The 24833-nt window shown below is 36.0% G+C and overlaps 1 protein-coding gene across 2 annotated transcripts in view; it reads left to right on the top strand.

Annotated features, from left to right (window-relative positions):
• The first annotated feature begins 442 nt into the window (after positions 1-442).
• Positions 443-24833, top strand: part of ZNHIT6 (zinc finger HIT-type containing 6) — a 54722-nt gene continuing 30331 nt past the window's right edge. Inside the window, exons 1-6 of one of the 2 annotated variants that reach the window (XM_065882510.1) lie at positions 616-846; positions 967-1286; positions 2432-2497; positions 2585-2691; positions 2773-2858; positions 10556-10659. In XM_065882510.1, coding sequence (XP_065738582.1) covers positions 616-846; positions 967-1286; positions 2432-2497; positions 2585-2691; positions 2773-2858; positions 10556-10659 — 914 coding nt within the window. Of the gene's footprint in view, positions 1287-2431; positions 2498-2584; positions 2692-2772; positions 2859-10555; positions 10660-24833 lie in introns of both variants that reach the window. The other variant, XM_065882502.1, reaches the window with a different exon arrangement.

The raw sequence follows: 24833 nt of genomic DNA, 5'->3' as shown, positions 1-24833 counted from the left end.
AATAATAGCAACCATATGTTGAGTTTCATCACTGCTAGCTTATTTCCATGCATGATTACACTTAATCATCAAAATAAACCAAAAGATTTGTAATACCATCGTCTCTGGAGTACTGCTGAAGAAACTGAAGCATGGAGAGGCGTAATATCAGGTGTTTCTTCCATTTTCATGCAAGTTCAGAACAGATTAGGGTGGTCTTCCAAATACAAAGCTGTGAGGGTCCCGCTTCTCCACCCCCCCGCGGCGCGGAGACGCTCTCTTTAAGCGGAAGCGTGTGGCCACGTGCATAGGGCGCGGCCTCCCCAAGGGAAGGGTTTGGCGAAACCCCGCCCCGAAGGCGGGATGACAGTGGGCGCGGCCTCACGCGGATCCCGTAGGATCTGTGCCGGACTGCAGCAAGCCGTAAAGAGCTCCACGAGTCGTGAAGCGGCAATGTGCGGAAGCGTTGCTTTACGACTGTTTGGATAGACGCGCCGGGCCGGCGTTTTCTGCTTGCTACTTCTCTGATCCACACGTGGGCCGCTGTCGGTGTTGTAGCCAGAAATTCATTCCTATTGGCGTGGACCAGCCATATTGAGGGACAGAGTGGCAACGGAGGTCAAGGATCTTGAGCTGATGGATTTTGCTGCTGAAAATGAGGAGACGTCGGGAGGAGGTCTCCAGAGTAGAGCTGAAGGGGCGCGGCTAAGTCTCGAGTCAGATGGAGAGAGAGCCAGGGGCACAGTAGGGACCGAGGAGGCCGGCAGTGGAGAGGCGGGGAATGGACCGACCGGAATGGGGAAGACAGGGGAAGGGGAAGAAGGAAATGGACCAAGGGCAGAGGAGATGCGAGTGGACCTAGCAGTTGTGAAGCAAGAAGTAATGGACTGGTCAGAAATGGAAGAAGGTATGCGGAATGACCAGTGGGTAAAGCAGGAGGTGGAGGATGGGCCTGAGGTGAAAGAGGAAAAACCAGGCACGTTGGAGGTGAAGCAGGAGACGGATAGTAGTTTGATGCTAAAAGAAGAGAAGGTGGAAGAACCAGAGCTAAAGGAAGAGAAAGTGAAGGTGAAGGAAGAAGTGATGGACTGGCTAGTAATGAAGGAAGAGAAGAAAGATAGCTTGAAGATTAAAGGGGAGGAGATGTTTCTTGATCAGAACGTAAAGAAGGAGGAAATAATGGATGAAGTGTGTGTAAAAGAAGAGAAGTATTTCCCTAAAGAAGAAGTGATGGATGATACAAAGGTGAAAGAAGAGCCTCAGATAAATCCCCCAGTGGGCTCCAAGCGGAAACTGGCCATGTCAAGGTAGGGCAAGGAGTATTCCATTGGGGGAATAAAGCTATGGAATTCTCTGTTGTCTAGACTGAAAGAAATTACACTACCAGAAAGGTGTGGAATAATGATAAATAAGTGCCAGTTTGGGTCCCTGGAGCCTGAATGATGGGGGGAAGGGCGATTGGGAAGGGAGGGTTTTGTCAGATGACAATAAATTTAGTGAAAATATGTGAGGTTGGTACTAGTGTCTAGTGGCCAAGTTAGGAAGTGAAAATCCTTGGGACCAGAAAGCCCTTGTACCAGAATCTGGCTTGACTTAATATGCTCTTGGCCCAGTATTCTTTTGAGAGAGGATAGGTGTGAGGAAAAGTCTAATAAAACCAACAAGGGTAAAGTGGAGTAAGTTAAAATTAGACAAAATACACTTGAACTCACCCAACCGTCTAGTTTCTCTATGGGTACTATGAATATTTATTGCTTTTGATTTAATTTCCTTATAGTGTGATAATGAGGCAGCATAGGAAATAAGAGTAGTCAGTTTCTTGGGATTATCACTGTCTCGAACACAGTAAAACAGAAGTAGCTGTAGTTTGATTGTCAGTATCCCAAGACCCTAAAAGAACAGTTGAAGACAGATGCTGGATAATAGCATTTCTAGATTATTTTGACGCCCATTCTAGGTTGGGTGAGGAGTTGAGAAAGAAAGATGCAACTGCTACTCTCTAAATTTGCCTGGGTCTTATATCTTTTTCTGGTGTGTCTGCCTTTGAGATAAATAAACATAGCTCATGGATTGGACTTCTGGGTATGTGCACGCACACAATTGTTAGCAGTGTCAATAGTTACAAGTTAAAATATCGAATGATCTCATTCTCAGATTATAGTAGGAAAGGAAGTCAAAGTGAGATGATTTTTTGTAATTGAATACGTGTTTTCTTGAATTACATATCATTAACAACATTGTAAATGTAGTTGTCGTTTCCTAGAGGAGAATTTTCTAATGATGTTTGACAGCTATCAAGTATTTCATAAGTTACTTGCATCTACTTTATTCACTATGATTACATGTCTGTAAATTGATTGTGATGAGTAATTGACTCAGCATTAAAAGTTTATAAATAAACATGTAAAATTAATATTTGATAACTTATCAAGTTTCATGTGGGCTTTTGTAGATGTGAAACTTGTGGTACAGAAGAAGCAAAGTACAGATGTCCACGCTGTATGCGCTATTCCTGCAGGTATGTATATCATTTCCTACCCTGTTATCTCTGCCTGTATCCTTTTTACCTCAAAGTGTAAAAGTACCTCCTCTTTTGTCTCTTCAGTTTGCCCTGTGTAAAGAAACACAAAGCAGAACTGACATGTAATGGAGTTCGAGATAAAACTGCATATGTTTCAATGCAACAGTTTTCTGAAATGAATCTCCTAAGTGGTAAGCCATCTTCTGCATAGCCGATTGATGCTTCCTGGCCATTGGCATATATCATTTGTTTTTCTATTTCGATATTTGTAGATTATCGATTTTTGGAAGATGTGGCAAGAACAGCAGACCATATTTCTAGAGATGCTTTCTTAAAAAGACCAATAAGCAATAAACATGTAAGTATTTCTTCTACTCCCTTCCAGTTAGAATTTCTTCTAATGAATTAGATTCTTTTTTTTTTTTTCACTCATCAAATATATTAAGTTACTAGGGATACAGCAGTGACCAAAACAAAGTCCTTCTCCTCATGGAGCTTGTATTGTAGCAGGAGAGACAGGAGATGAGTAGAGGAACAGATATAATTTCAGGTAATGTTAAGTGCATCTGGAAGATAGGACACAGGAAATTAAAGAAAATGAAAATGGTGTTTGTTTGCCGGGGGAGGAGGGTGTTTAAGGGTACTATTTTCCGTACAGTAGTCAGGAAAGGCTTCTCTGAAAGATGACATTTAAGCAGCAGTCTGAATGATGAGAAAGAGGCAGTCATGTGAAGGTTTGGAAAAAGACTTTCCAGGTAGAGACAAAAGCAAAAGTAAAGAATGAGTCAGGGGCTTCCCTGGTGGCGCAGTGGTCGGGAGTCCGCCTGCCGATGCAGGGGACACGGGTTCGTGCCCTGGTCCTGGAGGATCCCACGTGCCGTGGAGCGGCTGGGCCCGTGAGCCATGGCCGCTGGGCCTGCGCGTCCAGAGCCTGTGCTCCGCAACGGGAGAGGCCACAGCAGTGAGAGGCCTGCGTACCGCAAAAAAAAAAAAAAAGTCAGGGATGAAGTTAGGGTGTTTGAGGAGTTAGAAGAGGGGCAAGGTGACAAGCGTAGTTGAGTGAGGAGCATGTAGAATGTGAGGTTAAAGAAACTAGTGAGGGCTCCTAATGTATTCGAAGTAAAAATGGAAGCCATGGGTGGACATTGAGCCTGTTTGCTTTTTGAAAGATCACTCTTGCTGCTCTCTGGAAAGTGGACTTGAGTAGGCAAGAGTGGAAGATTGGAAGCTGAGAGACCAGTTATAAGGCTGCTGTTGTGGTTCTAGTCAGAGAGGATGCTGTTAGAATTATTAGGAAGTGATTACACTTGAATTTTGAAGGAAGAGCTAACAGGACTTGTTGTTTTAATATACTTAATTTTCATACTTTCATCCCTTTTTCATTCCTTATGCACTATGCAAAATTAAAAACTTACATATTTGAAGTATTTTGCAACTGCTATTGTTCTAAAATAATATTATTAAAGCACATCATGGAATTATATTCATTTTTCAATACCATTTTGGTATTGGAGTTGCAGAATTTTAGTACCTTTTAAACAGTTTATTTTATTGGTGTTTTTGGTAGACATGACATTACCCACATCTGAAAGAAAAATTACCATGCACCAAGTCTTTTTTTCCCTCAAGCTTAATTAGACATAATTAAATTCTACTTAAAAGATAAATTTTAAAAATTTTTTTGTGAAATATGACATGCATATAAAAAAGCATAAAATAGAATACACTTTTTTTTTTGGTTATGTTGGCTCTTCATTGCTGCACGTGGGCTTTCTCTAGTTGCGGCGAACAGGGGCTGATCTTCATTGCCGTGCACGGGCTTCACATTGTGGTGGCATCTCTTGTTGCGGAGCACAGGCTCTAGGCGCATGGGCTTCAGTAGTTGTGGTGCACAGGCTCAGTAGTTGTGGCTCACGGGCTCTAGAGAGCAAGTTCAGTAGTTGTGGGGCACAGGCTTAATTGCTCCGCAGCATGTGGGATCTTCCCAGACCAGGGCTCGAACCTGTGTCCCCTGCATTGGCAGGTGGATTCTTAACCACTGAGCCACCAGGGAGGTCCAGAAATACACAATTTAATGCATAATTATGCAGTAAACATCCATGCAACTACCACCTAGGTCTAAAGTTAGAACATTACCAGCTTCTCAAAAGTTCCTGCCACCAGCTTATGCCCTTTCCTGAACCATTCTTATTTCTGGATTTTCTGTAATAAATGGACTCTGGGTTTTCTAAATTTTAGAAACAGTGAACACTTCTGTTTAGGGATTGTGGTTTGCTTATACATACGTTTTTCTGGGGTTTATACCTAGAAGCTGAATTGCTTTGTTGTGGCGTATGCATATCTTCAATTTGACTGTACGTTACCAAAACATTTTCCAAAGTGGTGATACCAGTTTATACTCACAGTAGTGTTTAAGTGTACCTGTTGTTGCATCCTCTCCAATACTTGACTTGGTCAGAGTTTCTGAGTTTTTGTCAATTTGATGGCTGTGTTATTTTATTATGATTTTTAATTTGTAGTCTGATTCTTAAAGAGATTGAGCACCTTTCAAATATTTTATTGGCCAATTGGATATTCTTCTTTGTGGTATGCCTGTTAAGTCTTTTGTTCATCTTTTCATTCGTCAGTTGTTTTTTCTTACTGGTTTGTAGTAATTCTTTGTATTTTTAGTTGCTAGTTGTTAGTTGGTTGTATGTGTTATAAATTCCTTCTTTCATTCTGTGGCTTGTCTTCTTACTCTCTTTAGTGTTTTATGGTAAACAGATGTTCCTAATTTTCATGTAGTAAAAATTGTTGTATGTTTCCTTTATAGTTAATAGTTTTATGAGTTTATAAAGAAATCCTTCCCTACCTTGTTATGAAGCTATTTTCCTGTAACTATTTTCTAAAAGCTTTACAGTGTTGCATCTCCCATTTATGTCTGTAAACATGGAATTGATTTTTGTCTAGCATGTCAAGTGGAGGTCCTATGTAATTTTCCACATGGATAATCTACTTTTTCTAGCACCATTTATTGAAAAAATTCATCCTTTCCCTATTGCTCTGCAGGACCATCTTTGTCATATATCAAGCATCCATATATGCTTGGGTCAGTTTCTGGCCTGTCTGTTCATTCTGGTGGTCCTCTTATCTATCCACACCAATGCTCAATACTCTAAACTATTGTAGTCTTTTACTGAAACTCACTGAAAAAGTAAGTCCTCCCACTTCATTCATTTTTTAGAATATAGCCATTTTTCTAGAATATTTTCTGGAGTATTTTCTAAAATATGGCTGTGGCTCTTTGTAATTTTATACAAATATGAAAAATCAGCCTATTGATTGTACAGTCCTACCTTCCCCACCTGGGAATTTTGATTGGGGTTGCATTTATTTTGTAGAGTTACTTGAGTGATTGGATTTTACGGCATTGAATGTTTAAATCCTTGACTGTTGTATCTCTGCATTTATTTGGTTCTTTAACATCTCTATAACTTTCTCAGTGAAGGTCTTGCATATTTCTTATTAGATTTATTCTTGGGCACTTTATTTTTTCATACTATTTTAAGTAGTGTTTTCTTTTTAATGTTTTATTATCTCTTTGCTGGTATTTAGGAATGAGATATTTTTGTTGTCTATTTTATAGTAGTAACCATACTAAAGTCTGTCCCAATACCTTATCTATAGATTCTTTGAGATTTTCTCTATAAACAGTTCATCGCAATTTGTTTCTATCCTTCTGTCCTTGTTCTTTTATCTCTTTTTCTTGCCTTATTCGGTATAGCTAGGACTTCCAAGAATGTCAGATAGTGCTGATGATAGTAGATATTTATGTTGTAAGTAGAAGTGCATCCCTAGGTTTGATGATTTGCTGAAAGGATTCACAGGATGCAACATACAGTTGTACTCATGGCTAAAATTTATTACAGTGAAAGGATACAGAGCAAAATTAGCAAAAGGAAAAAGTATATGGGGCAAAGTCTGTAGGAATCCAGCCACAAGCTTCCCAAAGTCCTCTTCTATTGGAGTCACATCGTACGCAGTTAATTCCTCGGGCAATGGGTTATGATAATTAATGTTTGAAGTTATTGTCTACCAGGGAAACTCACTGCCCAAGGTTTTTATTGGGGGCTGATCGCAGAAACACCCTTGCCCTAGCACTTGCCAAATTCCACACTCCCAGAAGAGAAGCAGATAAAACCACATTTTTGTGCAATTTCAGCACAGTGAACCACTCTTATCATTTTAGGAAAAGCTTTATGTCAGTGTAGGGTCCATTTACCAGTCAGTCAAGTTCCCAGACACCAGCCAAGAGCCAATCTTGCCAACAGAACTTTCTAAGGATAACAGTCTCGGGCCTGGTATATTAACTGTTCTGTACATCTTTGTTTCATAACTCCTGATCATAGAGGGAAAAGTTCCAAGATTTCACCATGATGTTTGCTTTTAAATTTTTTGTAGATACAGTTTGATATTTAGATTAAAGAAGTTCTGTTCCTAGTGTGCTAACAGATGTTAACATGAATGGTGGTTATATTTTATCAAATGCTTTTTCTGTATTTGATTATTTCTTCTTTTAATATATAATATTCTAGTATGAATAATAATCCTTTAATCAATTTTCTATTGTAAGTTAAACTTGCATGGTATATTATTATCATACCCTGCTTTTTATACTTTGCAGAATTCAGTTGTATTATGTATATGTACACATTATCCATTCATTCATTTTTACATTTCTGTCCATGAGTGAAATGACTTCTGATTTTCCTTTTTGGTATTCTTAGGTTTCTGTATCATTGTGATTTTAGTTTCATAAAATTATTTGGGAATGCTCCCATTTTGGTCCTGGATACATTAACTAACATTGGGATTATTTCTTCCATGGGAGTTTGGTAAAATTTATTAATGGGCTTGGGAAGTTTATTCTTTACTGTTTATTAGACTATTTAGGTTTTCTCTGTCTTCCTGAGTCATTGTTAGTAGACTACATTTTTCTAAGAATTTTTCCATTTTACTTAAATTTTCAAATGCATTGGCATAAAGTTCTTCATATTTTCTTTTACATGTCTGTAGAAGTTGTATTATCATTTGTGATAATCCTTATTTGTCTCCTCTTCTTTTCTAGATCAGTTGCTATTGTGAATTCCTTTTCTATTTTGTTAATGTGTCCTCTTGACTTTTGTTATATCCTTTTATATTTTTAGCTTAATTGCATTGTGGTCAGAGAACATATTTTTTCTGAGTTCATTCTTTTAAAATACGTTAAGACTTGTGTTTATGGCCCAGCATGTGGTCAGATTTTGTAATGTTCTCTGTTTGCTTGGGAAAGAAAAATTATTCTGCATTTGCTAAATCTAGTATTCTAAATATATTCCTTTTAGGTCAGATTTGTTAATTATGTTGTTCAAATTATAGTGCTACTAGTTTTTTTTTGTTTTTTGTCTGTTTTTCTATCAGTTACTGAGAGAGGTGTGTTAACATTTCCCAATAGATAAAATCAAAAGGATTTGTATGTTTCTCCTTGTGGTTCAGTTAGCTTTGCTTCATATGCTTTAAGGCTAAATTATTAGATGCATACTTCAGGAAATTCTTGGTGTATTTAACCTCTGGCATTATGATGTGGCCCTTTTTGTCTCAAGCTTTTTGTGTACTTTATCTGGTATTGAACTATTTCAGTCCTTTGGTTGGTATTTGCATGGTGTATTTTGTCCCTTACTTTTACTTTAGGCCTTTTTGTATCTTCATGTTCTGGGTGTACCTTTTCAAAGTACCACATAATTGGGTTCCAGTTTTTCTCCATTTTGACAATCTGGAACTTTTAACTGAATCATCAAATTCATTTACTTTTTTAAAAAATTACCTATATATTTGACTTTAAATGTGTCACCTTACTTGTGCTATTTGTCCACTTGCTTTGTTTTGTTTTGTTCTTTTTCTTCTTGTCTTTTGGACTAATTGAGTAATTTCTTATCATTTGAATTTTTCTTCTATCAGTTTAGAACTTATGCATCCTTTTTCTATCCTTTCATTAGTTAGGCTAGACATTGCATGCATACTTCATTTATCAGTATCTAAAGTTAATCAGTACCTTAAGCCTGTACTTAAACAATGCAATGACCTTAGAACAGGAGTTGGCAAACTTCTTCTGTAAAGAGTCAGATAGTAAACCTTTTTTTCAAACCTTATGGTTTCTGTCACAACTACTCAACTCTGCCACTGTAGCAAAAAAGCAGCCATGAATAATACATAAACAAATGCACAGGGCTGTATTCCAACAAAATTTGTTTATAAAAATAGGCAGGAGGCAGGATTTGGCCCTAGTTTGCCAGCAGTTACCTTAGAACACTTAAATTCCATTTAACACTCTACTGACTTTTCGTATTGTTTTCAGGTATTTAGATTGTCTTTTTTGTTTCAATCTCCATACAATAATTACTGTTTTATCCAGTCAGTGTTTGTTTTGGTTTATCTTCATATTTCCCACTTTCTTTGCTCTTTATTTTTTCTGCCATCATCTTAGACTATCTGTCTAAGAGATCACTTTCTACCTCAAGTAGATCTTTTAGAATGTCCTTTAGAGAGAGTTTGCTGGTTGCCACCTCTTAGATTACTCTATTGGCATTTAAATCACTCTTAAATGATTTTTGTCTATAGAATTCTGGGTTCAGAATTACTCTTCCATTGTCTATGGCTTCCATTTTTATTGTTGTAGAGTCATTTGTCATTTTTAACTGCCTTTGAAATATTTTTTCTCTGAATGCATTCTTTTTATTGTTGGTCTTCTGCATTTTTTACTATACTGTGAAAATGCACCTTTCTTTTTATTTATCTTACTTGAGAATTATTAGATTTATTGAATAAGTGGAGTGTCTTTCATCAACTATGGGAAATTATCAGCTCATTTCTATTAAAATATTACTTGTGCTTTATTCATTCTCTCTTCTTCTAAAACCACCATTAAATGTGGCTTAGGCGTTCTCCCTATATCACACTTACCCCTTAACCTCTCCTGATTTTTCATCTTTTTTATCTCTAATGCAAAATTTTACTTTGGCTTATTTAAAAATCTGCTGACTCACTTTTTATAGTTTCTCTTCACTGCACATATTTTCAGGCTTTCTTTTATTCCTTTAAATTTTGCAGAGCAGTTCTGTAATCTGTGTATGATTTTTTTAGTGTCTGAATATATAGGGAGCTCTCTCAGCTACATCTTTTTTCTCTTTTGGTTCCAGTACACTGAGCCTTGTTTTCTTATATTGTTTATACTTTTTTGTTTTTTGTTGAGTACTGCTTTTTTTTTTTTTTTCTTTAAATATTATTTGTGGGAATTTTTTGAAGGTTAGAAGAAACAGGCCTTCCTTTATTCTACCAGGTACCTAAGAACATTGCAGATCTGGACTATCATAAACCAAGTTGAAGGTTTAAGACTGTGTTAACCAAACAAGCAAGGCAGATCATTTCATGGGCTAGCATGGGCTCAACCAACCTACATGATCCATGGAGTAACGCATGTCAGAGCTAGAATTCTCATATCCCATTTTGTACATCCTACATCAGTGGCTACTTTAAGTTAAGCCTTGTACTAGGCAGTGCCATAGTTCCTCCCTGAATGAAGCTACCTGACTAGTAATAGAAACAGGCATATATATATATATATATATATATATATATATATATATATAGCTAACTATGGTATGAAACCATCAGTAAAAAAAGAAAGAACTGTATAGGTAATCCCTGTGATTGCTAAAACCTGTATTTTTTAAAGGCCCATAAAATTCTTCTTTTGGCTTATAGAGTATATGGTTAAAATCACAGGCTCTGGAATTAGACAGACCTGGATTTGAATGTAGGCTTTACATCTCAGAAATAGCTGAAATAGCAGAAATGGGAGTAATAATAGTACCTGCCTCATAGTATTGTGAGGATTAAATGAGACATTGCTGTTTAGGGCAGTTTGTGAAACATAAGTACTCAATAAATCTTAACTATTATGTTCTGAACATTGTTTTACGTGCTTTTGGAATTTAAGGCATTTTAATATTAATTTGCCTATTTGTTTCTGGTTGTTAGATGTACTTTATGAAAAATCGTGCTCGAAAGCAAGCTATTAACTTAAAACTTCTACCCAATGGATTCAGCAAAAGGAAAGAAAATTCAACATTTTTTGATAAGAAGTAAGTGTCTGACTTCTTTCTTAGTATATCAGATGTTCTGATTTGATTAGGAACATCTTTTAAGGTTTGGTTTACTATAGAACATTGCTACTCAAAGTGTGGTCTGTGAGGTGTTTGTTATTGGTACAGGACAAGATGACTGCACAAATTGGAAATATACATTTAGGAACTTATGCTAATTTTATGTCATGTGACTTTAATAACAGTTTGGGTTTGGGTTTGCTCTGTGTGTGTGTGTGTGTGTGTGTGTGTGTGTATGTGTGTGTGTGTGTGGTGAGAGATGGAGAGAAAAAGAAGAGAGTGTGTGTACGTGTCTGTCCTTCTCTCTGAGACCTAAGATACCGTGGAAGTATTTCAGAAGCTTCAAGTACAAAGCAATAAGTCAAAGCAGAATTCCTGCATATTTTTAACCAGAGCAGCTTGGCTTTTATAATCCTTTTACTTTGGGATTCCAAATAGAATTTCATTTGAGAGCCAGTGATGGAGAAGAAGGGGAACTTGGAAAACATTTAGTCTGTAGTGAATCCGTGAATACAGATAATACATTAGAGATGAGTTTCCTGCTCTCTGAAAGTGCTGGTTCAAAAAGGCCCCAGTAGTACAGAAAAGAACAGGATCCCAAAGTACTATAAGTAGCCCACTAAATTATTGGATAATACCTTTCAAAAGTCAATATTCTGGATTTAGAGTCCAAAAACCTGAGTGAGTCCTCACCGCTTCAGCCTCTTAGTAACTGTTAGGCCTTGAGCAAATTACTTCTTTTCTCTGGGCTGCATCTGCATAATGGTGGGGGTTGTACTAGGTAAACTGTAAGGTTCCCTCACAGTTTTACTACATAAATTAAAGAGACAGAATGATCAGAATTATTCTAATAAACCTTCCATCTTTTCAGAAGATATTATATTATTAGAGAATGGTGTTATCCACTTATTTTATATGTTTCAAGACAAATATTTGTAAAGGTGGTTTTCCCTTTTTTTGGTTGGTTTCTAGGAGTAAAGTAATACTTTACATTTATCAAATATGAGATGATTCTTTTGTGTATTTTGAAACACATATTTAGAAATAGACATAATTTGTTTGAAATTTAAGATAACTGGTTTGTGCCATCTGAAATATAAAATGTATTCCTGTTTTATGAAAGAAACCATTCAGAATGGTTTTACTACTACTAATATAGCCTCAAATTTTTAATTTTGGGGTCTCTAGACACATGAATGTATGTCGGAAGTTGTTTCCAAGAATACTACATTCGGTGTATTTTCTGGGTTCAGAACACAAATTTATACTGTTATTTTGGAACACCTCAGATCTCTGAAATGGCAAATTGGACTCTTCTTGCATTATGCCTTTTACTCATGAATTTACAATGATTTGGGCTTGATTTTCTTATATTTTTAGTGTCTTCCCATGCGGAGCTTAGCAACATAGTACACAGTAGACTTTAGAATCAATTTCTTAGCTGCTTTCACATCTGTAAAATGGAGCTAATGATAGCTACTGTGTAGTTGTGACCTTAGTGTATTAATTTACCTAGACACTAACTGGAGTGTAGGAAGGAATCAGCGTATAGTAGCAATTGTAAAAGTAATACATCCTCATCATTAAAAAAATTAAAGGAAAAATAGCACCTTTAATTCCACTACGCAGAGACAACCACTGATGATATTTTGTTTTCTTCTAATCATGTGTCCTTTTTTCAATTAATAAAGTAAAGCATAATATTAAATACTTATATAAAAGTATAAAAAGTTACATGACTCTCCTCAAGTTAAACATTATTCATCTATGTGAATAAAGGCACACACTTTTTTCTACAGCTAGCTTTTTTCTATTTAACAATATATTATGGACATCTTACTTGTTAATGCAAATCTGCCTCGCTTTGTTTAAGTAGTATATTTCAACTATGACTGTATCCTAATTTATTTATTCCTATATTCATGAACATTTTTAGCTAATTTCTGGATTTTAATTATTACAAATAATGCTGTTATAAACATCCTTGAATAAATTGTTTTGTGTGCTTATGTTTTGTGTGCTTTTTCTGTATGATCAATTCCTAGAAAGTGGGTCAGAGACTACATGCATTTTTACTTTTGAAGGAAACTCCAAATTGTCCTCCCCAAAAAAGTACCACTTCGTACCTTCCACAAAAATGTATGAGTGCCTATTTTAGTTATACTGCACTTTAATTGAATATTATTAGACTTTTTTGCATATCTGATTAGAGGTTGAACAGTTGAATTTTTTCATTTAATGTGCCTGCTTATATCTCATCTTGATCTGTTGCATGCATTGTAAATGTTTTCGCCAGTCTTTTCACCCTTAATTTTGTCTTCCAGTCATTTTTGATGCATTTTAAAGAGTTGTAAAAAAAATTCTATAAAACATAGAGACAGTAAAATGGAGTGGTTAAGAGCACAAACTGGAGCTAGGCTGCCTGGGTTCAGATTCTAACCAGCTACTTCCTAGCCATGTGATATTAAGCTAAGCCACCTAACTTTTTGTGCTTCAGTTTCCTCATCTATAAAGTAGGGCTAGTAATAATAAACTAGGGATAAGCCAGTTTTCATTTCCATTTGTAGTAAATGAGAATACCTGTTTAAACATCTCACTAGCACTGAGTTGTCTCTTTTTTAAAAAATTTTGTTGCTATTTTGGAAAGTGGAAATGATATTTTGTTTTAATTTGATTTTATTTAATTGCTACTTAGATATGGAATATTTGGCCACATGTTTCAGAATAATATCTTAAAATTCAAGAGTGAAGTTTGACTTAATCCAATCTGTGGTAGTAAGATGATCTTTCATTCTTTTAACTATTTTGGTGAAATAAATAATTCAAAATAATTTGGTGAAATAAATAATTGAAATCTATGGAACCGAATTTTTCTATTTGTTCTTTGTTAAATTGCCCATTATTATTTATAAATGGAAAATGCCACGAACTGAATTTAAAATGTCTGTGTTTGGATGTTTGATGAATAGTAAAGCATTAAGGTGAATTCCCTGTTAGTTAATAGCCATACTTAGAATATTTTGCTTAGTTGGTTGATAGTCAGCTTGGAAATCTCTTTAGCGTGTTCCTATATTTTGTTCATTCTTGTTCAGCATTTTCATCAGTGATTTAGATCATGATTTCTTATCTTGGCACTGTGATGTTTTGAGCCACAGAGTTCTTTGTCGTGCGTGGCTGGCGTGTGTATTATAGGATGTTTAGCAGCATCCCTGGCTTCTACTGACTAGATTTTGGACACACACACACACACACACACACACACACACACACACATCCCCTGGGATGGGGGCAGTGGGGAGAGGCAAAATTTGAGAGCCACTGATTTAGATGAATACGGAAGACATACTTATTGAACTTGATGTTTGGCAAGATCAGGATTGCAGAAAATTTTGATTGCTAAAAGGTGATATATAAGTAGCAAGATAAATATATATGGTCCTGTACTTAACTGTTAGGGGGGAAAAGTGAAGGAAGGCATTTAGAAGTACCTTTTTTGTGATATCTGTGTTTTCTCAGACATTCATATGAAAACGGTAAAAATTTTAGATGATCGTAGTGTTATTTGCTGGAAGGAGGGAAGAAGAGGATGCTACATCTTATCAAAGAATTATTTTTACCTCCCACATCACCAGTATTGTGTTTTTAAGAGACTTGTTTTCAATGCTTTTTTAAACTTTCAGAAGTGGTTAAGGTTTTGACTGAGATAAACCTGAATTTGAATATTGCCTCTACATATGTTCACGTTAGGTGACCTCAGGCAAGAGCGAATTTACTGGGTTGTTGAGGGGAGTAAATGAAATAATACCTAAATTAATACCTGGCACTTAGTAGATAATGTGCAATGATAGTAAACGATCTGCATTCTCTTACTGGAAATCTTTGAGGATATGTTACGTTTACTATATTATATTCATCCCTAGTAGGTCTGGGGCAGCATTATGTAATCAAACAATACTATTTCTGCAGTGAAACCTACAAATGTTTACATTTTAATGGGAAAATAATGACTGTAAATGAGCTCAGTCAGGTTTCTGCTGCTAGAGGAGTTATGAAAATTTTTCAATTTCAGAGATTCAGGGTTTGGAATTGTTCGTTTGCAATCTTGGTCCTGTACTAAGATAATTACTCCCTAGGTATTAAATTGTTCCTTTGTTTAAGCAGCTTGAGCTATAGTATACACAAAAACTCAAATTGAAGTTCTTAAAAATTAAATGTTCCACAATGTTCATTGCAGCACTATTTACAATAGCCAGGGCATGGAAGCAACCTAGGTGTCCATCGACAGATGAATGGATAAAGAAGATGTGGCACATATATGCAATGGAATATTACTCAGCCGTAAAAAGAAAAAGGAAATTGAGTTATTTGTAGTGAGGTGGACGGACCTAGAGTCTGTCATACAGAGTGAAGTAAGTCGGAAAGAGAAAAACAAATACCATATGCTAACACATATATATGGAACCTAAAAAAAGAAAAAATGGTTCTGATGAACCTAGGGGCAGGACAGGAATAAAGATGCAGACGTAGAGAATGGACTTGAGGACACGGGGAAGGGGAGGTGGGACGAAGTGAGAGAGTAGCACTGACATATATACACTACTAAATGTAAAGTAGATAGCTAGTGGGAAGCAGCTGCATTGCACGGGGAGATCAGCTCAGTGCTTTGTGACCACCTAGAGGGGTGGGATAGGGAGGGTGGGAGGGAGATGCAAGAGGGAGGAGATATGGGGATGATATATGTATACATATAGCTGATTCACTTTGTTATACAGCAGAAACTAACACAACATTATAAAGCAATTATACTCCAATAAAGATGTTAAAAAAAAATTAAATGTTCCAGTGGTAACTTTTGAGCATTCTGAGTGAAGAATTCTTTGTGGTGTTTTTGTAACTTTTTTGTAAAGTTTGAAATTACTTGAAAATAAAACGTTTTTTAAAAACAATTAAATAGCCCCATATGAAGTGTGACTAAAGCACATTCTGCTTGAATTACCTCTGTAGGACTAACAGCAGGTTATGTGGTAGCAAGTGCATTAGGTACCTTAGAATCATAGGTTCATTTTAAGCCAGGCATCCTTTATGGTAGGAGTTTTTGACCAGTATGACTTCAAATCTCTTAAAATCATAGGCAAAATTATGTGATATGTGAATTTTTCTAAGACTAGGAACCATAATTTTCATTTTATAGTCAAAGTGGCATATAACACTAACCAGCCTGTGATGTCAAAAGTGTATTTAATATCAGTAGCAACAAATTTTAGAGGACTGGTGAATTTGCTGGAATGTCATAATGGATAACTTTAATGAACAAAGAAAAGTTAAGGGATGCTTATATTAAGAATAAGTTGAGCCAATACGGAAAAGACATTCTTTGTTAAAAATAGAGGAGCTTAGTAAGGAAATGTGTGCAATGTAAGGCTCCCCTACTTATTTTATAGCAGATCCCAAACTACTTCTTTTAAATTGTGACTCTTTCAAAGGTAACTTCTCTGCCTCATCTCTTACGTGGGGCATGTAACTTGATGTTTACTTTCACCCAATGCTAATCAAAAACTATTGAAAGAAATATGAAAGATCTCTATGAAGAAAACTTAAATTCTACTGAATGGCTTAAAAGAGTTGAACAAATGGGGGGAAAGGACCATGTTATTAAGAGACTCAATATTATAGAAATAACATTTATTTCTTAAATGAGTGATCTTTAAATCTGATGTGATCCCAATGAAAATATTAATGGGATGTTTTTTGGTTTTGATTTCGGATTTTTTAATTTTTTTTTTGGAGAAGGAAAGGATTCATGATAAAAATGACTTAAGTTCATTTGGAAGAGTAAACATGGGAGAAGCACCAACCAGGAGAACCTGGGAAAAGAAAGTAATAAGGCTGGACTCATTAAAATGTATGAAATTTTAATAAAGTTTTATGGTGTTGATGTAGAAATGAACAGTTAGTTCAGATAACAGAGAATAGACATGAGGCTATTTGGCACTCTAGTATATGATCAGATAGTATTTCAAATTAATACAGAGAATGACTTATTCAATAAATGGGGTTGAGACTGTTTGCCATTTGACAGTTTTTTTACCGGAACTTCCAGGTGGAATTAAAATCTTTTTCTTTCCGTTTTATTGAGATATAATTGACGTACAGCACTGTATAAGTGTAAGGTGTACAGCATAGTGATTTGATTTACATATATCATGAAGTGATTATCACAATACATTTCATGAACATCTGTCATCTCATAGATACAAAATTAAAGAAATAGAAAAAAAATTTTTTTCTTGTGATGAGAGTGCTTGGGATTTACTCTTTGAACAACTTTCATACATAACACACAACAATCTTGATTATATTTACCATGTTGTATATTACATCCTTAGTATTTATTTATCTTATAACTGGAAGTTTGTACCTTTTGACTACCTTTGTCCAATTCCCCCTCCTCCCCTCTCTCTGGTAACCAGAAATCTGATCTCTTTTTCTATGAATAAGTTTATTTTTGAAGAATAAGTGACCTACAATATTATGTTAGTAAAATCTTAAACTTAAAATGAAATGTAAAATATGGGAATATTTTCATAATTTTGATGAGAGGAACATCCCATCCAAAGCCATAAAAGAAAAAAAACTAAATTTACATAATTTTTTTTAATTGGCCAAAAAAGACCATAATAAAATCAAAAGACTACCAGACCCGCTTCCAAAAAAAATCTTTAAACATATATGACAGTGCTTACACATTAATAAATAAGACTAGTAACTAATTAGGAAAAGGGGCAAAGGATAAGAAGAGATGGTCATAGAAAGATGTATACATATACATACACACACACACACAGTATGTGTCTGACAAGCATATATTAACAATATCTGATATAATGAAGGTATGAGCTAGCCAGACCATTTTCTTCTTCCACTGTTCTTGAGAGTAAAACTTAGGTGTCATTTTAGAAGACAATATTTCTAAAAATGTTATACCTGCCTACTCAAGGAATTTAGCCTCAAATGTATTAGTACAGTTCACAGAGATATATGTACATGTATATCTATTGCAACATTGTTTTTAATAGTGTAAAAACTGGCAACAGCTTCGAGTATCCCTCAGTATTGGGCTGAGCTAAGTTAATAATGATGCCTTCATACAGTGGAATTCTATGCAACCATTAAACAAAAACAGTTAGATACAGATGTATTGTCATGGAATGACATCCATGATATTGAGTATGTTCAGTTAAAAAATAATGTTGGAGTTTAAATAGTTGTCTGAAAGATATGAAGCTCACGTTTCCTATTGACGTAAAATTTACAGGCAATAAAATGTACAAATCTTAAGTGTATATTTGTTGAGTTTTGACAAATGCATATCCAGTATAACCCAGTCCCTGTAAATATATAAAATATTACCATCACCCAAGAAAGGTTTTTCCTAGTTATCTCCTCTCCTCCTCAGATAACCTATTCTAATTTTCACCCTGAAGATGAATTTTGCCTGTTTTAAAATTTCATATATATGAATCATATAGGTCACCCTTACTTTTGAATGATAGTTTAGCTGAATATGAAGTATCTCAAGTTGACATTTATTTTAGTACTTCAGTTTATTTATTCCACTGTTTTCTTACTTCTTTTGCCATTATTGAGAACACTGATGTTTTATACAGTCTTTCTATGTCAGTTGCTTTTAAGTTCTTCACTTTTGTCTTTGGGGTGACTTATCTTCCTTTGGATTTGCTCTGCTTTCTGCATAATTCTGGAAAATTCTAATACATTATCTTAATTTTTTATTTCTTTGTCGGTCTTACCTACATTCTGGGTAATTCATTCAGGTGTATCAACCAAGTCACTTTCCCTCCTTAGCTGTGTCTAATTAATCTGATATTTAGCCCATGTACTGAGTGGGCTTTTTGTTTGTGTTTCAGTTACACTTTTCATTTCTTGAAGTTCTGTTCCTTTCCCAAATCTACCTGGTCTTTTAGGTAGAATGTATTCCTTTCTCATGTTTTAACCTCCCTTTTTATTCAGTAATTTAGTGCATTTGTTATTTGTGTAAATAATTGTCTGAATTTCTTGGAAATTTGTTACTGCTGTCTGCTGTTTCTGCTGACTCTTCATTTTGATGGCTTGTTTGCTTGTTTTTTTCTAAAATGTAATTATGAACTCAAGTTCATGTAGGAGATGGTATGCATTTGCTTATGCCAGACACCCATCGCACCAATCCAGAACCCTCTTTAATTTCTTAGTCTGAAGTTTATCAGACTATACTACTGATAATAATTTGAGCCCCAAACCTATTTGAGGAGTCCATACTTATTCATTCTCAATTGAAACCTTTCCCCCACCTCCTATACCTCCTCTCCTTAGACCTCAAGCTGAGGTGGACAGGTTTCCTCATTGTCTCCCTTTGCTGGTTGGCAGAATTTTTCTGGTTCACTCTTTCACTGCATAGTTTTATGCAGTGATCTCAGTTTGAGGTCTCTAGCTTATGTGAGATCAGTATCTTGTCTCATGTCCCGCAGTGGCTGTTGAAACATAAGCCTTTTGGTTACTAAGCCTCTTGATTACTTGGAAGCAAAGGCCTCCAGAGCAGGTATAGCTTCCACATTCCACTATGGTTTTTAGTTCCTGCTTCCTTTTGGCCCCTGAATATTTTTCATACTTTTTGATGAGCTCAGTATGTTTGCTGTATTTCTCCAGGATTTCTTATTGTGTGCCTTGAGAGAGTTTTCAGATGATCTTCTCCGCCAAGTTGCCCTAATTGCCTAAAATAAGTAGTGGCCCCAAAGGGAAGGTCAGTTGTCGAAGATAGATGGATCAGGAAGGCATGATAATTACTTGTTCACCTAACAATTCTACTTTTAGGAATTTATCTGATATATATAACCATACATATGGTGCAACATTGTTTGTAATAGCAAAAGAGTAGTATGAATCTAAATATCCATCAATAGCGGACTGCTTAAATAAATTACGGTACGCCTTTAAAATGGGGAAAAAATTCAGCAGCTCTAAATGTATGAATATTGGAATGGTTGCCAGAAATACTAAGTGAATAAAGATAGATACAGAACTATGTTCATTGTGTGCTACCATTGTGTGAAAAGTAAAGGTTATATCCGTATATACTTATATTAAACTATTAATAGTAGTTCTCTTAAGGGAGGGAAATTGGGTAGAGGGGGACAGGGATGGGAATTACGTGCCCTTTTGTACCTTTTTTGAATTTTAGACCATGTGCATGTAATACTTATTTTAAGAATAAATAAATGAATTTTTAAAATAATAATTTTAAAAGACATTGATGGATGTGGGCAAGACCATTATACATTTTGAGTTGTAAATATATTCAATAGTCTTTGAAAAGTATTCTGATACTGTCATATAAAATTCCATGTTTTTATCCATGGCTGCATCTTTTCAGTTGTGTTTTAGTGTTTTGCTACAGAAAGCCATGGATAGCAAACCTGGAGATTATCTTGGTTGTGTTTGAATATCACATTTCGTTTGGTTGCCTAAGTCTCTCCTTTTATTTTCCTGGCTATTTGGACCTGAGGATTCAGCAGTGAGGGGGAATATATTTTGACTTGTCATTTGGAAAAAAGAATTAGATTGAGAGACTCCTCCCCAATAATATCTTTAGCTTAACTCCAGGCATGTACTCTCTTGTGTGGTCTAACCTCCCATTCCCTAGGAATGGACCCAACTTTTGACCTTTGTCTTCTGGCAGTTTGTCTCCACATGACCTCGACCCTCATTTCGAAGCAGCCCAGTCCTTCTTCATTCCTTTACAACTGTCAGCTTAGAACTGAGTTGCTATCTTCCTTTCGGCCCAGAGTTCTTAGGCTCTCTGTCTAGGGGTCTCTCTTAAACTTAGAGTATTAAGATAGTGGAAGTGTGCCCATTATTAAACAACAGTGTGAATTGCTATTTGAGCTCCAGTCCTATTTTAGAAGCTAACCACTAGATGTCTCTCTTGTAAAGAAATAACCTTTTATAGATTCTTAAAATTACTTTTTGTAAGAATGTCTGTATGTGTGTAACTGAGTCACTTTGCTGTACAGCAGAGATCGGCACAGCATTGTAAATCAACTCTACTTAAATAAAAAAAAATTTTTAATTACTTTTTGGATAAAATTACAGCATTCAAATTTTATTGCGATGATATACCTATCCACCTCTGTATTAATGTCAGTAGCACTTTTTTCTTTAAACAATTATGTGGCAATACGTTTCTTAAAGCACAGGTTTTTTGGTTTTGGTTTTGTGGGTTTGGTTTTTTTTGGGGGGTATGGTGTCTTATAAGTAGTATAGGTTTGTACTTTGTTGCAAACTAACTTTAGAAAAGAGCAAAGGAAAATGAAATGGATTTAGCAGTTGTGGTCATGGTGAGAGAGGTCGATTTGGGGGGATTACATAATAGGTGCTCAGTACAAACTTGTTAACTAATTTAAAATGATTAGCTCTATGGTTTCTCTCCAGTAACTGCTTTGATACAGTCTGATGAAAAAATTTCAAAGCAACAGCAAGGACTTAACACTTCTATTCTTTCACACTGGTTTTCTAATGGTTCCTCAGTCAATCAGGTATTTCCTTACTGGGGCCATGTAGGCAATGGTAAGAAGGAGGTTCTTATGCCACAGCATCACAGAGGGTATATCTTTCCACAGCAACAGTTAGCCAGCATTCATACAAATGGAAACCAAACATTCTTGATCATATCAGGGTCCCCATACTGGTTCAGTTAGGGAAGTCCTTCCTCAGTCACCAAGTCTGCTTCTTCATGATATGCCTCAGTAATGAGTCCCTTTCCACTTCCTTCACCGCAGCAACTATCAGCTGTCTTCTCCCATGCAGGCCCAACTTGTCTCACCTGGGACTATTGGGGAACTTCTGAGAGCTCCTACCTTCAGTGTCTTCTCACCTCAGTCACTCTTACACATTGATGCCAGATACATGTTCCTAAAGCATGTTTTTAGTATGATGGTCACCTGCTCAGAATCTTTTAATGCTTCTTGTACCCACTGGAGTCATTAGCTCAGAGATACCTTCGCTGGTCATAGGCAGAACTGCCAGTAGGTGAAATCTGTCATCTCATGTGGCTTTGGATGGACTGCCTGAAGCTCTCAAGTGTTGTACTCTATTCCATGGCCTAAAATTACCTTCCTTTCTTTATCCCCCCGCCATTTGAAATTGCTACTTTTCAGGCAGTTGGAAATATCTCTTTCAAGTATTTCTCATTACCCAAAATAATGAAGGGTCTTCCTCAGTGTCTTTACTTTTTAAAAGAGGAATAATAATATATTTAATAATTTTCAAATGTTTATTTTGTATTAAACATGACAAAATTTAATTTAATTTTTATGTGTAAGGGAGTTTTCTTGGCAAGTTATTTACCTCTCTGTGCCCATTGCCTTATTTGTAAGATGCGGACAATAATGTGCCAGTTTTGTGGTTTTCAATCTAGAGTATACATCAAAATTAACTGGGACAATTTCAAAATGCAGATACCTGGGCCCGACCAACAGAATTCCTGAGTCATTGAGCCTAGGGTAGAGCTTAGGTATCTTTACATTATAAAAGAACCAGATGAGGCTGTGCATATGTAGGGGCAGAGGATATATGGGAAACCTGTACCTTCCTCTTGATTTTGCTGTGCACCTAAAGGGCTCTAAAATAATTTGTGTTTAATTAAAAAAAAAAAAGGCACTAGGTGATTCTGATGTTTATCTCTACCTAAAAACCACTGACTTATATGCCAGTAAGTCACTGTCCTTCTTCTCAAGTAGTTCAGTGGGAAGACAAGACAGCGAACTCATAACGTAGTGTGGTGAATGCTCTGATGGAAGATACATGGAGCGTTGTGGGAGCACAAAGGAGGGCTCAGTGCCCCAGCCTTGCTTGGGGAAATGTTATTCCTCAGGAGCTGGAGACTGGAAAGTCCTCCCAAGAGAAGATAGAATTTGAGCAAATTATTGAAGGACAAGGAGGAGTTTTTAAGTCTAGGGTTTTATCCAGACAGAGGGAAGGATAGTCTATGGTGAGAATATCAAATGCAAAAAGAGTAGCAAATTGAAGACAATGTAAGTAGTCTGGTATATCTAGAAACTAGGGTGGGAGTTGGGAAGTGGTAGGGGATAAGACTGGAGAGAGCCCCACTGGGGCTGGGCCTTGCAGGACCTTATATGCCATGCCAGGGAGTTGAGATAGAGTCATACTTTAAGCGGAATACGTTCCTGTTCCTCTGAAGGATCCATACCAAATAGTGGATCTTCATAGTTGTCCCCATCTGAAACTGGGGAGAATGAAAACCATAATTTTATGTCTCACATCATTGTGAAAATACTTTGAAAAGTTCCAGTTATATATTATGTTGTATGTATATGTATTTCCTAATATATTCAACTAAATGTGCCCAGGCTGGTTATATTCTTAATCCGTGAATGTCTTCCCCTTTCATATTTCCTAGACATCTGTGAAAGTACACATGGTAGTTCATCTTCTCCATTATTTCTCCTTTGCCAGAGTTCCTATAGTACATATTTTCTCCAAAGTTAATGTGAAACAGATGCTGGCATTTAGTGCTGGTATTCAGTTTTTGTTATGCACATATCTGCTATCCTTTCTGTGTTCTGGTGTTTCTTAGTAGGGGCTCTATTGGCGTTTTGAACAGGACAATTTTTGTTGTGTGGGACTGTCCCGTGCATTACAGGAAGGTTAGCATTTCTGGTCCCCACCCGCTCGCTATATGCCTAAAGTGCTTCCCAGCCTTGGAACAATCAAAACTGCCTAGCCACTTCCAAATGAGATTAATGCCACTCCCAGTGGAGAACTGCTTTATTAAGTGCTCAAGTATTTACAGTTATTTGAAGCAAAATGTACTTTTTCATTTCGATCTTTACCTACTATATCCATTTTCTTAATATACTGTCTACTGAAGCCAATACACATACTTAACCTGTTTCCTATTATCATGTAGTAGTGAAACTGATTTTTAAAAGAGCAAAATATAATATATAACTGGAACTTTTCAAAGTATTTTCATAATGATGTGAGACATAAAATTATGGTTTTGATTCTCCCCAGTTCCAGTAATTTTAATCCATGCTAAGTAACTACACAGATCCTTTGTATTCACTCTTCCAAAAACACTTACCATGGTACCAATCCTAATAAAATAGATGGATTATTTTTATGAAGTATAGTTACGTTTATGTTTGAAACTTTAAATTTTGATCTTGAAATACATTTCAAAAAGATAAAATGCCTATGAGTGAAGAATTATGTAGATATTTTGTACATTTGTTTTTTCTTGAAGGGTTTCACATTTTTGTAGATTTTCCTTCTGCTTTAAGTTAAAACAAGATTTCGTAACCCATAGTGGAACAAAATGCCTTTTTCCTGAAATTCCATCAGGTATTATTTGCTGTGTCCAAATTTTATAACAGTTGACAATATACAGATTAGTCTATCTTTTCTGTTGCTTAGAAATGCAAGATGACATCTAGAAAGAAAAATTTAATCCCTTGTATCAAAGTTAGGATGCTTTATTTTTCATGAAATAAAATATTCAGTTCAAACCGGTTTGAGCTATAAATAGGGTGTATTATTGGCTCTCATAACTGAATGTTCTGAGGTTGGATGGACTTCAGGGTGAATAGGTACAATGACTCAATTGTATCTTGAAGGACCCAGTTTATTGCTGATTCTCCATTGTATCTTCTATGGTGTCAGCTGAATCCTTGTAACAGTTTATGTAAATATTTAGGAATGCTTCTTTCCCAGCATAACTGAACAGGAAACCTGAAATTCACCATGAGTGGACCGCCTAGGTCATCTGCCCAATCCTGAACCATTGTGTCCAGGAGGACATACGATGTGATTTTCTTAAGCCAGACAGTTAAGTGTATAGTCCTGGAGGTAGGGATGGGATCCATTCATCAAAATATGGTTATGGATTGGGAACGAGGATGGTGATAAGGGTTGCCAAGGAGACAAAATGTCCACTATAACTCTTAAAAGTGATTTTAAAATATGGAGGCAAATATTTAAAATAAAATATAATTGAGATCCATTTGAATTACCAGTACAGAAAAATACATGGCTCGTTACTGAACTTTCATTTCTGGAAAGTTCATAATAGTATACTAGAT

The sequence above is a fragment of the Phocoena phocoena genome, chromosome 1 (genome assembly GCF_963924675.1).
Source record: "Phocoena phocoena chromosome 1, mPhoPho1.1, whole genome shotgun sequence".
Taxonomy (NCBI): domain Eukaryota; kingdom Metazoa; phylum Chordata; class Mammalia; order Artiodactyla; family Phocoenidae; genus Phocoena; species Phocoena phocoena.
This window is presented reverse-complemented; position numbering and strand designations above follow the sequence as displayed.